This window comes from Apostichopus japonicus, chromosome 16 (genome assembly GCF_037975245.1).
Source record: "Apostichopus japonicus isolate 1M-3 chromosome 16, ASM3797524v1, whole genome shotgun sequence".
NCBI classification, from domain to species: domain Eukaryota; kingdom Metazoa; phylum Echinodermata; class Holothuroidea; order Aspidochirotida; family Stichopodidae; genus Apostichopus; species Apostichopus japonicus.
Window position 1 is genome coordinate 20503974 of NC_092576.1, and position 15766 is coordinate 20519739.

Sequence of the window (15766 nt, forward strand, 5' to 3'; positions counted from 1 at the left end):
TGATATCCAATACGGATAAAATACTAGTTGTAAGCATGAAAACAATAAAGAAGGTATGTTATAATTCATGGTTGAGATAAGGTTTAAATGGTGAGTGAGAAATGCATGTAGTATGTTACCGTATGTTATACTTCCTGTTCAAGATTGCTGGTTGGGCTGAGGCTATAGCTCTGGCTATATTACCTTTAAAAAATGTGACCAGCAACTTTCTAATTGCTCATCCAAAAGAGTGACATCGATGTAAATTCGCCGTTTAGATCTCTCATGTTATATCTATATATATATATATATATATATAGAGAGAGAGAGAGAGAGAGAGAGAGAGAGAGAGAGAGAGAGCGGGAGGCCTGTGGTTCGAATCCCGGTGGAGGCTGAAAGTTTTTTCACTGTTCTTGATTTTCCAACTCATTACGATTTTCATATATATATATATATATATATATATATATATATATATATATATATATATATATATATATATATATATATATATATATATATATATATATATATATATATATATAATAAGACGTTCTTTGTAAAAAGGAATCCAGGTTATAGGTAAATATTCACATATCGGTCTGCTATAAAGTTCAAACTGTTCTCATAAAGGCTAATAACCGAAAGTCTTACTTACCACAGCCTACTTCGTCGTCATTCGATGGGCAATCACATTGAAGATTACATAGCTGAGATCTGAAGACAATACCGTTACCCGTGCAGTCAAAAATCTCTAAGAAGAGAACAAGTATACCAATCCATAAAGTTGCAGACCACAAATTTGAGTTGTTTGAGGTCATCATTGTCACCCACAAAGTTTGACGTACATGAGCCTTGAATTTAGCTGACCTCGTTTTGTTTGATATTTTATGTTAATTACCTTTAAACTTTCCTTCAAGCAATAAATTCAAAAAGTCATTACTCCCTCTAAGATAAGAAAGCTTCAGATATTTTGTATTTTATGTCATGTGCACATTAACCAATAAAACATGTATTATTTTTCATCAAATTTAAACTTAAAGCAATAGTGTTAAGCAAACAAAACCAGCTATCGGAATAATTTTCTTACATTTGTCATTTTGGAACGTGAACAAATTTGGCCGACTTTGATCCTTTGAACTCCATTGACTAAGTGACATTAGGTGTTTTACATTAAGTAATGTACTGTAAACTTCCAGATGATGGTACCATAAATTGACCATAAAGCTGATTTGGTTGTATATACATGATATGCACATACCCACCGAGTTTGATATCCATCGGGTTACGGTTACCGATCAGTTGCATGTGTAATGGCCAAAATGCTGTTTTGAGTTCATTTGCCTGTGGCCTTTGAACCTATAACGCCATAAGCCACGTGAGACACTACATCACACGCCCAGGCACATACCCAACGAGTTTGATGTCCATGTGGTTTCCGGTTAAGGAGTAGTGTTGAAAACGCCTTTCCACACAAATCTGATTTTTAAATTCCTTTGATCACGTGCTATTTGGCATTTTATATTAATTAATGCATTGCTAACTTGCAGAGTTAGATATACCACCCGGGTTTGAGGGTTTTGACCCTTTTGTGATTTTCATACTCACAAAATGACCAAAATAGTTATTTTGTGTACAGTTGGTCTCTGACCTTTGACACTATGACATCATAAATAACAAAGGCACTACATCCCATGTCCGAGCATATATCCACCAAGTTATAAAGTCCGTCGGTGTTATGAGCAAATCGCACTTACGCACACAACTAGCAAAACTTGACCTTTGACCTCCATTGATCACGTGACCTTTACAATAACTAGTGCACTTTAGACATATAGTCTATAATATCCTACTTGTTTTCAAGTATTGGGCCATATTGTTAGCTTGGTAGTACGTATAGTGACCAAAATGCTGCATATGTCTACCACGATTGAAGTGCATCGTGGAGTATTTTGCAAATCGCTTTTTCGCACAAATTCGGGCAAATTTCTCACCCTGTCTAGTAATAGTTTTTGCATCATTATTTTAGTTCTGATGATACCCATCTTAGTCCATGCCGTCATTTACTAAGGAAGCGAATGTATTTAGAAGTTATGTTTCGATGTACCTACGTATTCTCTACTTACCACCCTCTGTAGCGGAAGCCAAAAATCTGTTTGTGTTTATCTTCGTTCCAACTTCTAGCCGGTTAAATACACTGTTGCTGCATATCCCCGCTGTAGTTACTGCTACTAACGTTTGTCTGTTTCCTTGTATATCAGCACAGTGAAATGGTGCACCAGCGTCTTGCTGCAGAAACAATTAAAAGACACAAGACACATAACACAGAGCACATAGTACGGGATGTGGCTGATAGTACGGGATACAAGACACATAACACAGAGCACATAGTACGGGCATGGGGCCGATAGTACGGGACACAAGACACATAACACAGAGCACATAGTACGGGATGTGGCTGATAGTACGGGATACAAGACACATAACACAGAGCACATAGTACGGGGATGGGGCTGATAGTACGGGATACAAGACACATAACACAGAGCACATAGTACGGGCATGGGGCCGATAGTACGGGATACAAGACACATAACACAGAGCACATAGTACGGGCATGGGGCCGATAGTACGGGATACAAGACACATAACACAGAGCACATAGTACGGGATATGGCCGATACGGCAAATACAAATAAATATAGATATGGCAAATACTATCTGCAAACATAACACAGGACACAACACTCACCTCGAGACAGCAAGGGGCACATAATACAGAGAACAAAGTACGGGAATGGGGATTGGGCCGATAGTACGGGATACACGACACATAACACAGAGCACATAGTACGGGAATTGTGGCGATAGTACTTTCTACATTACACAGTGTTCCTAATACGTGTAACAAAAGACGGGACACAACACGGGACACATAGAACATATTTGCAGATACATCGTACAGGTTTTCAAACACTCAAAAACACACATCATAGTACTGAAAGATATTATAGCAGTGCTTACACTCCATAGGGCGGTCTGTAGAAGAGAAACACTAGTATGGAGTACGGGCATGGAATATTTATCAAATTACACTATTCAGTGATGTCAACCATTATTGTTAGCCGACGCCGTGAATCCATACGATCATCGTAACTTCAGGCCAAGAATTCTAGGGGCAACAGTTTCAGTTGTGGCACAACTTTCTTGTCCAATAACTTACAAAGTTTTTTGCACATGTTGGTGGCCCTAACTGGAAGCACATTAGTCTGACAATGGTCCAGAGTACCCAACCTTGCTACTAGCCAACTACTGACAGAGGTTTCAATATCATCGTTGGAGACAGATCATCGCCTCTCAACAGCACGTATTCATCAATCTTAATTCCTACTCCGCTGCAATCTTTAAAAGAAGTCTTCTTTAACCCTTTCTCACGTGTTCTAATCGTAAAAATTCCTACTATCATCTTTTGGATCAAGTATAGAACCGACTTTTTCCTAGATTGGATTTTGGCATGCAATGTTATTTCTTTCCGTTTTATCTGGAGGCGTCCAAACTTGATTTCTATGCATTAGTTATCGCTGTTCACTTTCGTTTATAATTGTCTTTATTAATTGTGTTTATAATCCTCCAGTTATTTTTACTTTGTTCGTATTTATATAAGATTTGTTGAGATTTTAAGTTTTACATCATTCAGCTAAAACAAAGGTTTTCATGAGGTTTTACATATTAATAGGTGTTCTGCTTTGTATTTGTTATAGCCATTAAGTTTGAAACTGACATCATTTCTTCTTTTTTATAAGATAAGCGTAGGGTTAATATGTTAAATTGTTTTATTGGGATCTTGCATGACACACACGAGTAACAAGCTACTCAGCTATTGAGTTACATCCTTTTCTTAATAACGAAACTAAGTTATAATACTATATAAAACTAATAACGAAACTAAGTTATAATGCTATATAATACTAAGAGTTGCCGGCTAACTCAGAGTTTCTCTCAGTGTTATGATGCCCTGAAGCCCAGAAGGGGAAATCTTGGAAGCTGTAACATATCCAGATTGTTCACGTTATTCGTAGCGATTTCCACAATTTTATTGATAATATTCATTTACCTCACATGGCACCGAAGTGTCGACATCTTGGTTTGCGATGCAATCCTTAATCCCATTATCGGATGATCCAAACGGATCTACAGAAGTTGTACAGAGATCGTTTTGAACACGCATGAAGGCATTGGTCTGGATAGTGGTCGGAAGAACTAAAAACAAACCGAAAGAAAGTAGAGGATCATGGAACATTACATTATTAAAAGCTGCAAAACGTCAAAGGCCCGGATGATGTTATGATTCTAATGACCTTATAGTGTGTAAAATAATCTTACTATGTTTTCAATTGGTCGACCCGACAAATGTTATTTGACAACCTATCACGAATATGGTGGCAGTAGTGGTCAAGAGTCGGGTATGAATGCTAACATAAATGCTACTTAATGGTGACATCAATTATATTTCATGCTCCTATTAATTCTGGGCCGATCAGGATGTAGTTTCATCAGATATGAGATCAGTAATTTCTTCTTCTTCTTGACACCTTTTTGTAAAAAAAAAAAAAACACACACATGATAAAAAATATTCCATTATCATGTTAAACCAATATCAGCTTTACTTAGTTGTTTCTCACCATTTTGAAAGAAACCCCAACTAGAAGAAGCACAATTAGTACTCGACTCTGACGTGTGGACACACATTGGATTCACCGAGGGCGTAAACGTCACAGATTCATCCAGCATCAAAAGGGCAATGTCGTAGCGTTTCGTAACTCTGTCGTAAAACGGATGGATGAAGAAAACAAACTCCCGGACTTGGGCTGGAGGTAAGGGATTGTCAGTGAAAGCAGTAGTTCCGAAAACAACACGATCAGCCCATCTGTGAGTAACAAAAACAGCGAGTTACAGGACTTCTGAGTAAGTAAGAATCAACAAATCTACCCAAGAAATCCACAAACAAAATAATAATAATAATGACGCACCTATAAGAATGCAGAGTATGGGCTTAACAGGACTACATAGCGACACAAATTGCCCGATTTCTAAAATGACCACAAGTTTGTAGCTGACTACACCGTGTTTACCTATATTTTAACAGTTTATGTAATGTCAACCTACATGTTTATCATGATCGTTATGGTCATAAACACTTATAGTTCATAATCCCTTTCACGTCCAGGTCTCCAGCAGTGTTTCCAGGTACTTTATCCCTTTATGTAATCGCATGTTGGACAGTATATTTGATATCACAAGTACCTTATAAAATCATATGCTCTAATCTCTATATATAGGTCTTATCTATTTATGATCATATTAATTACAACTGATTATAATTTCTTCATTCACAGATAAGATAGACCGTTGCTGTGTCTTTGCAGCTGATGTTGCTCTTGTCGTTAATTTATTGTCGTTGTGTTTGTTTTTGATCTTATATTGTTGTTTAATTGATGGCTAAGTTCATGCTCGGTTGCTGTAAACGTTGTAGTTGTTGTGTTTATTTACTCTCTATTTGTTGTCTGCTATTCCTAAGCACGGAGAACTCCGAGTTGGTTAAGACTCACCCGCAAGTGGCGGAGGTCACAGCCCACTTCTCATTTATAAGAGTCGCCACGCATCGCCTTGAATCGGATTCAGGTCCTAGCATGAAGCCTAGGGCAGACTGTGCGTTGGTACCACAGACGTTTGTATCACGTGATGCTAGATAAAAAACAACATTTTACACTTTTAAGCATTTAAAAACACGTAGTTTTATGTATGACTACTCATATATTTGTTTATACACATCGTATTATACAACAACAGTGTGTCGATGCAAGGACATAACCATTATTATTTGTTAGTATAGTTATGAATAACGTATTGCAGAAATTTTTGGAAAATGTCACTACTTAGTGACAGTGACGATGTCCACATTTCTCAGTTTAAGAGCAGCGGTGTAAAGCTTGAAATTAGTTTAGTAGATGTTATTCCTCGCAATGACAAAGGATTCCGAGGAAGCTATCATTACATTACGTACTAATGATCAATTATATTTACCGGGCTATTTTAAGGGGTAAACTGTATCGTGTGCCACGCTAGTTGACCCGCCACCTATGACCAACATGATTTATACCACGAGGTACAGACATCTGTTTATTTTACCGGCAGTAATTTAGGTTGGATTTGCATTCTGATCAAATGGATTAAGATTTAAGCTATAATTGGAAAGCCATAAATCTTAATAGTCATTCTATGTGTGTTCAAGCCTTCTACTGCTGCCAATTAAAGAATAACAAATCGTTTTACTATAGAAACTCTGAGTCACTAAAATTATGTTTTACTCGCAAAACTTGCAAGTTCATTTTAATCTTGCTAGACTGAAGTATAGACATTAAAGCAAATTACAAAGAGAATTGAAGGCTTTAACATCATATAACATTGTAAGAATTTGTTGACGGATGTATGATGATGTTAACGTGCGTAGTATATGATACGGTTGGTAAAACTCTGCTAATGTGCGCCTTTAAATATAATGTTTACCATGTCGTTCGCAAATGATTTGCGCAGCTGTGTTACAGGGCGCGTCTACCCAGGACAGATCTCCTGACTGGATGAACACACAATCTTCATTGTTAAATCCAATCATAGGTTGGCCAGACCCCCAGGCCCTATCAGAACAAATAATACGAGTTTTTTAAAGAGAAATGCTGTCAGTATTTCTCCAATCCTTAAACAATATTACTAAAACTCCCTGATTCGTTTCCTTTGGAATAAAATTTTCCTGTTGGTTTGGTTAAGTTTGGATAATATTTACTATTACATTATCTTGTATATATATATTCGATTTGACTCTTTTATTGTGAATTATGAATCATTGGTCTAAACAATTGCAGCCTTTGTGGCAAGACCCTCTAAATTGTGTATAAACTTCTCATAGTGACAGCAAAGGCAAACGGATTTTATAGCTACATTACAAATATAATATTTACATTACGAATATAAGAGCAAAATTCACAATATAGTATATACATTATCAATATGAGAGTCACATTACTTATATAAGAGCAACATTCATAGTTTAAAGAAAAAACATTAACTTAGATAAGATGTACATTACGAATATTAGATCAGCATTACGTTTGTGTTGGAATGGTTCCATCTTGCCATCGAAACACGCCCTCGACCGCTAAGTCGTCAAGACCAATAGCAAACAGTTCACCAACCGTGTTCGCAGTGAGCTGATTTAAGAGGTCCTGAAATACAAACATCAGATATTTCTTAATAAGACAGATACACATAAGAGGGGAGTGTTCAAATATCACTCGCATGGTGTAGAACAAGAAATAGAACTGATGAGCATTGTATTGCGGTGATCAAAGACTGGCCGGAACCTATACATCAATCAGAATATCAATATATATATCGCTACATCACATAATATATATAAATACTTTGATTGAGAGTAGTTAAATAGCACGTCTATGATACTGGGCTAGGAATACACCTGGAAAACACCGTTTGTACAATACCTTGAGACAGATACTTTTCATTCCAAAATTTGTGCAAAATGTACTTTTACTTGTTCAGTTAGGAATTTTAATAATCGACAATTTACATTAAATTGTTCAATTGATCACTCTTTTCTCAATCAGTTCAACATTTTGTTTCAAAATGGTGAATTAACTAAGTGGGTATATTGATATTTGTCACAAATGGTCGAAATAAGATTTTAATATTTTCAGAAAATTGTTAAAATAGTCATTTTCCTTGAATGAAAAATTCATCAATTTGATAAGTAATAATTTTGTCATTTTGCAACTAAATTGATCAGTTTGTTGCAAATTGTACGATATTAAGTGAACAATTGTTTGTTTGTTTCTTATTCTAACATATTTACAGAGAGATCTTCACATTTTGGACAACATTGTAATGTTTCAATAATTTTGACCTAAGCCGGTATCATATTACATTAACCATGTTACCGTGCCATGAACAATTGTAAGTAGTGGCTGCCTGATACCCATTACACGACGGAAAATTCCACACTCGGGTAATATCGAACCTAAACGAAACTCAAGGACATTTCACGTAACATTTAGTTCGTAAAAGTCCCGTATGTAGAAGTTTGTTAATGTGAAGTATAAAAGGTGTGTTTAAAAAATGAATAATAACGTAAGGGAACGAATATGGACTACCATTGAATTAATTTTCATTTGAGGTCAGTTGTGAGTAAAAGTGCGATCAAGTAACACATACATATATACTGACCTGAGGTAGAAGTTTAGTCTTTATATGTCCAATAAACAATATGGATGCTAGTAATGTTTCTATAGCTATCCATAATATTCAGCTTTAAATATTATAAATCCCTAAATGTTTCTTCATTGCTACCTTAATGTACAGAACATTAAGTTCTGTACTGAGCGTTGCTGATATCCGATCAGTACAGAACTTAATGACAATGTTAATCCATTGTTTTCTAAACTCTTATAAACTCAGGCAAAACATTTTCTTTTCATTCCATATGAATGTATAAGCGCATCTTTGGAGGGACAGTTAACACCATTTATTATTGAATATTGTAATACGTTGTACAGATAGTATGCTATTGAGACCATACTATTGCTGTGTCCCAGCTGGGTTTAGTGTATAGCATCTAAACAACTGACCTGTGTTTAAAGTAAGTTAAACGGGCACTTTACTTGATGAGATGTTTAAAGGATGATTTAATAAACTTAGTGTAGGGATACGACTAGAAGGGAGCCTGGTAGTATTTTAACTGGTTTAACATCTCAAATTTATTTTGTGCCTAAATCCATCCTTTAAGTTTTCTGTGCTCAATGTCAATAACCATTAACATTGGTGATTGTCTGCTCACCAAGTTAGAGTTGTACGGCTCCAAGATTGCTAGGTTCCCTTGAAGTGCCTGGCATGCCAGTGATCTGCCCTCGTAGTCTGACGTAAACAAGGCATTGTCACTTATCACGAGGTAGCACCGACCTGCAGAGTAGGTCCATCCATCAGGACAGGTACTCACTGGGGGAACTAAAAGGAAGAATCGGGAGAGGCAATCACTGGGGGAACTAAAAGGAAAAATCGGGACAGGTACTGACTGGGGTACCAGAAAGTATGAAACCTATAAAGTCACTTCTATCATAGTGATGTAGTTTATAAGTAACCGATCAACAACTTCATCAATCAGAATGCAATTGGGCCATTGATACTCGCAAGCAAGAAAGAATGTTGAAGTCACCGTATGTCGTATGATGTGTAGAGACTGTATTTGTGTTATAATGTGTAGATACTTTATGATGTGTTATTATTTGTAGATACTTTATGATGTGTTATGATATCTAGAGACTTTATCATGCATTATGATGTGTAGAGACTGTACTATGTGTTATGATGTGTAGAGACTTTACTATGTGTTATGATGTGTAGAGACTGTATTATGTGTTATAATTTGTGGAGACTGTATTATGTGTTATTATGTGTAGATACTTTATTGTGTGTTCTGATATGCAGATACTTTATGACGTGTTATTATTTGTAGAGACTAGTTGAACATAAATCATTGTTAAAGATATATTAATTTATCATCGTTACTGTTATAAATCACTCGTCTAGGAGAATAATTTTTTTGCTGACAATTAAGCTCGTAAACTCCGGTATATCGAAAAGCTATAGGTTTACACTATGTTGAATTCACAGCAGTTCTATACACTGTTCAAATACAGGAGAATCGATGTATGATTTGAATGGAGGACTGGTACACAAGAAGAAACAGTATACAGAATGGGCCTACAACCATATCAGTTATTCATCACGGTTTAATGTTACTATAGTAATACAGAATGGGCCTACAACCATATCAGTTATTCATCACGGTTGAATGTTACTATAGTAATACAGAATGGGCCTACAACCATATCAGTTATTCATCACGGTTGAATGTTACTATAGTAATACAGAATGGGCCTACAACCATATCAGTTATTCATCACGGTTGAATGTTACTATAGTAATACAGAATGGGCCTACAACCATATCAGTTGTTCATCACGGTTGAATGTTACTATAGTAATACAGAATGGGCCTACAACCATATCAGTTATTCATCACGGTTTAATGTTACTATAGTAATACAGAATGGGCCTACAACCATATCAGTTATTCATCACGGTTGAATGTTACTATAGTAATACAGAATGGGCCTACAACCATATCAGTTGTTCATCACGGTTGAATGTTACTATAGTAATACAGAATGGGCCTACAACCATATCAGTTGTTCATCACGGTTTAATGTTACTATAGTAATACAGAATGGGCCTACAACCATATCAGTTGTTCATCACGGTTTAATGTTACTATAGTAATACAGAATGGGCCTACAACCATATCAGTTATTCATCACGGTTTAATGTTACTATAGTAATACAGAATGGGCCTACAACCATATCAGTTATTCATCACGGTTTAATGTTACTATAGTAATACAGAATGGGCCTACAACCATATCAGTTGTTCATCACGGTTTAATGTTTCTATAGTAATACAGAATGGGCCTACAACCATATCAGTTATTCATCACGGTTTAATGTTACTATAGTAATACAGAATGGGCCTACAACCATATCAGTTATTCATCACGGTTTAATGTTACTATAGTAATACAGAATGGGCCTACAACCATATCAGTTGTTCATCACGGTTTAATGTTACTATAGTAATACAGAATGGGCCTACAACCATATCAGTTGTTCATCACGGTTTAATGTTACTATAGTAATACAGAATGGGCCTACAACCATATCAGTTATTCATCACGGTTTAATGTTACTATAGTAATACAGAATGGGCCTACAACCATATCAGTTATTCATCACGGTTTAATGTTACTATAGTAATACAGAATGGGCCTACAACCATATCAGTTGTTCATCACGGTTTAATGTTACTATAGTAATACAGAATGGGCCTACAACCATATCAGTTGTTCATCACGGTTTAATGTTACTATAGTAATACAGAATGGGCCTACAACCATATCAGTTATTCATCACGGTTTAATGTTACTATAGTAATACAGAATGGGCCTACAACCATATCAGTTATTCATCACGGTTTGATGTTACTATAGTAATACAGAATGGGCCTACAACCATATCAGTTGTTCATCACGGTTTAATGTTACTATAGTAATACAGAATGGGCCTACAACCATATCAGTTATTCATCACGGTTTAATGTTACTATAGTAATACAGAATGGGCCTACAACCATATCAGTTATTCATCACGGTTTAATGTTACTATAGTAATACAGAATGGGCCTACAACCATATCAGTTACTCATCACGGTTTAATGTTACTATAGTAATACAGAATGGGCCTACAACCATATCAGTTATTTATCACGGTTTAATGTTACTATAGTAATACAGAATGGGCCTACAACCATATCAGTTATTCATCACGGTTTAATGTTACTATAGTAATACAGAATGGGCCTACAACCATATCAGTTATTCATCACGGTTTAATGTTACTATAGTAATACAGAATGGGCCTACAACCATATCAGTTATTCATCACGGTTTAATGTTACTATAGTAATACAGAATGGGCCTACAACCATATCAGTTGTTCATCACGGTTTAATGTTACTATAGTAATACAGAATGGGCCTACAACCATATCAGTTGTTCATCACGGTTTAATGTTACTATAGTAATACAGAATGGGCCTACAACCATATCAGTTGTTCATCACGGTTTAATGTTACTATAGTAATACAGAATGGGCCTACAACCATATCAGTTATTCATCACGGTTTAATGTTACTATAGTAATACAGAATGGGCCTACAACCATATCAGTTATTCATCACGGTTTAATGTTACTATAGTAATACAGAATGGGCCTACAACCATATCAGTTATTCATCACGGTTTAATGTTACTATAGTAATACAGAATGGGCCTACAACCATATCAGTTATTCATCACGGTTTAATGTTACTATAGTAATACAGAATGGGCCTACAACCATATCAGTTATTCATCACGGTTTAATGTTACTATAGTAATACAGAATGGGCCTACAACCATATCAGTTATTCATCACGGTTTAATGTTACTATAGTAATACAGAATGGGCCTACAACCATATCAGTTATTCATCACGGTTTAATGTTACTATAGTAATACAGAATGGGCCTACAACCATATCAGTTATTCTTCACGGTTTGATGTTACTATAGTAATACAGAATGGGCCTACAACCATATCAGTTATTCATCACGGTTTAATGTTACTATAGTAATACAGAATGGGCCTACAACCATATCAGTTGTTCATCACGGTTTAATGTTACTATGGTAATACAGAATGGGCCTATACAACCACATCAGTTATTCATCACGGTTTAATGTTACTATAGTAATACAGAATGGGCCTATACAACCACATCAGTTATTCATCACGGTTTAATGTTACTATAGTAATACAGAATGGGCCTATACAACCACATCAGTTATTCATCACGGTTTAATGTTACTATAGTAATACAGAATGGGCCTACAACCACATCAGTTATTCATCACGGTTTAATGTTACTATAGTAATACAGAATGGGCCTACAACCATATCAGTTATTCATCACGGTTTAATGTTACTATAGTAATACAGAATGGGCCTACAACCATATCAGTTATTCATCACGGTTTAATGTTACTATAGTAATACAGAATGGGCCTACAACCATATCAGTTATTCATCACGGTTTAATGTTACTATAGTAATACAGAATGGGCCTACAACCATATCAGTTACTCATCACGGTTTAATGTTACTATAGTAATACAGAATGGGCCTACAACCATATCAGTTGTTCATCACGGTTTAATGTTACTATAGTAATACAGAATGGGCCTACAACCATATCAGTTATTCATCACGGTTTAATGTTTCTATAGTAATACAGAATGGGCCTACAGCCATATCAGTTATTCATCACGGTTTAATGTTACTATAGTAATACAGAATGGGCCTACAACCATATCAGTTATTCATCACGGTTTAATGTTACTATAGTAATACAGAATGGGCCTACAACCATATCAGTTATTCATCACGGTTTAATGTTACTATAGTAATACAGAATGGGCCTACAACCATATCAGTTATTCTTCACGGTTTAATGTTACTATAGTAATACAGAATGGGCCTACAACCATATCAGTTATTCATCACGGTTTAATGTTACTATAGTAATACAGAATGGGCCTACAACCATATCAGTTATTCATCACGGTTTAATGTTACTATAGTAATACAGAATGGGCCTACAACCATATCAGTTATTCATCACGGTTTAATGTTACTATAGTAATACAGAATGGGCCTACAACCATATCAGTTATTCATCACGGTTTAATGTTACTATAGTAATACAGAATGGGCCTACAACCATATCAGTTGTTCATCACGGTTTAATGTTACTATAGTAATACAGAATGGGCCTACAACCATATCAGTTATTCATCACGGTTTAATGTTACTATAGTAATACAGAATGGGCCTACAACCACATCAGTTATTCATCACGGTTTAATGTTACTATAGTAATACAGAATGGGCCTACAACCATATCAGTTATTCATCACGGTTTAATGTTACTATAGTAATACAGAATGGGCCTACAACCATATCAGTTATTCATCACAGTTGAATGTTACTATCGTGAGGAGTTTGTTTACCCAAATTTAATTGGCAAGTTGGTGGTGGATTAGACCAAAAAGGTGTCCCCAATTGGTTTACTGTACAAACAGTGACCTCACTGCCAATCAGAGTGTATCCACCGATGCAGAAGTATGAAGCGTTCTGACCAACCATACTTCCCGACACTATCACTCTAAGTTCTGCAGTTTCTTCAAGAGATGGACAAGTTGCTGTAAAGAAAAGTATGAGTTCTCGAAAACTGTGTAAATATTAAAATAAGGCCAGTCCTTCTTTCAAGCAGACGTTTTCATACTAGGCTAAAGTATTTATAGGTTCTTGTTATAAACAAAATAAATTTCTGCATACAGACAGCGGGAAAATGTGCTTTGAGGGATGTGTGTCCAGATAGCAAATGGTCGGAGCACAAGAACTTGCTCTTCACGGCAGTACAGTGTAACAAACCTTACGGAATGCATCTACAAGAGTGTACTTGATTATCTCCGAAGAATAATCTGGTTTAATGTGTAGCAACCCATTGAGATGTATCCTAATGTTGAATAGTACAGTTAACCGCGTTTAATGGAAGGGGGTACGTTCTATGGGGGGGGGGGGGTACGTTTAATGAAGTCTTGCGTCCCAAGGTTTCTATAATGGATGCAGTATTGCCCATCTTTTAACGATACAAGCAGAATTTAAAGGCCCCCGGTGCATCGCTGCATTACACCCGTACCTTCATTCAACTCAATTTCTGCCGTATCTGCTACAAAAGTGTCTACCGCATTCATGGTCGTTTCAGCTATATTTTGATTTCCAGTGGCAAGAAAATCGAATGCACAGAAAGGATCTCCATCGCATGTGTTCAGTAACTGCAGATCCGACACTAATGGGTTTGAAGGGAATTCAACCGGCTGGAAATCAGGATAGAAGACAACTGGCACCACTCCTGGCTGTCTGTAGAACAAGCTGTCTTCAACAGAGACGTTCCCTTTAAGGATATACAAGAAGAAACAAGTTTTCAATCCATGAAGTTGCATAACTTATCTTAAAATGTGGGTACATAACCACTATGATGTCATCACTATGTTGTAATTACTATGATGAACTCATTACCATCGACATGTTATGTAATACGATCTAGTCGTTCATTTCAAATAAGAAGTTTAAAACAGTTATTATACTTTTTATGTTGGCATAACACTTTCAGCTATGATGTCGCTTTACAGCTTCATTTGTTTTAATTACGTTTATATTGCCAGCAAGTTGTAAATAAATTAATGACAGCGGATAGGATATCCCTTTAAGATTTAAGGGAAGTTTGCGACACATTTTCGTCCATTGTCATTTTGTTGCATTCTCAACTTTGACCAAGTTTGAACTTTGTCTTTCATTGAAGATGCGGCTGTTAGCGGGTTATATTAATAAATGTAATGTAAATTTGCCGAGTCTCACATACTACATGGGCTTGCGGCTATCTCGGTCATCACGTGAAGCTGAAATACTGTTTTTCTTTGTTTGACCTCTGACATGTTACCCCTATGAAGTTTTATGTAACGAATGTACTACACCCCAGGCCCAGACTCATAACCACCAAGCTTGAAGTCCACCAGCGTGAGATCATGTTGTAGTTGCATGACGTTTTTTTCTTGCTATTAACATGGCAAGTTTTGAACTATTGACCTCTTTTGATCAACTAACCTCTGGCGTTTTACAGTAATTCAAATATCTTACATGAGATTGAGGATTTCGGCATAAATTTCATTTTGGTTTGCGCGTAATGGCCAAAGTATGCTATTTATGTTGTTTGAACTTTGGTTCTATGACATCATAATTCACGCAGACACTGTAAAATATACCCATGAGCACACAACACCAAAGTTAGAAGTCAATCGGACCAACGGTTTAGAAAAAGTACACTACTTATTCTTTTTGTTCACACATGCACACACACGCACACACACAAACCCACACAATGTCACTTCATTGCCTTGATGGGTATGAGGTGGGCAGCAATTTTGCACATTTTGGCACAAAATTTG

The 15766-nt window shown here is 36.2% G+C and overlaps 1 protein-coding gene across 2 annotated transcripts in view; it reads right to left on the minus strand.

The window, feature by feature from the left end:
• Positions 1–15766, minus strand: part of LOC139982884 (sushi domain-containing protein 2-like) — a 40468-nt gene that overhangs the window by 1091 nt on the left and 23611 nt on the right. For both annotated transcript variants that reach the window (XM_071996039.1, XM_071996038.1), the window contains exons 10-19: positions 14461–14715; positions 13769–13960; positions 8886–9052; positions 7145–7260; positions 6548–6675; positions 5590–5725; positions 4663–4907; positions 4094–4239; positions 2106–2268; positions 638–733 (exon numbers count right to left, since the gene is read on the minus strand). In XM_071996039.1, coding sequence (XP_071852140.1) covers positions 638–733; positions 2106–2268; positions 4094–4239; positions 4663–4907; positions 5590–5725; positions 6548–6675; positions 7145–7260; positions 8886–9052; positions 13769–13960; positions 14461–14715 — 1644 coding nt within the window. The remainder of the gene's footprint in view (positions 1–637; positions 734–2105; positions 2269–4093; positions 4240–4662; positions 4908–5589; positions 5726–6547; positions 6676–7144; positions 7261–8885; positions 9053–13768; positions 13961–14460; positions 14716–15766) is intronic.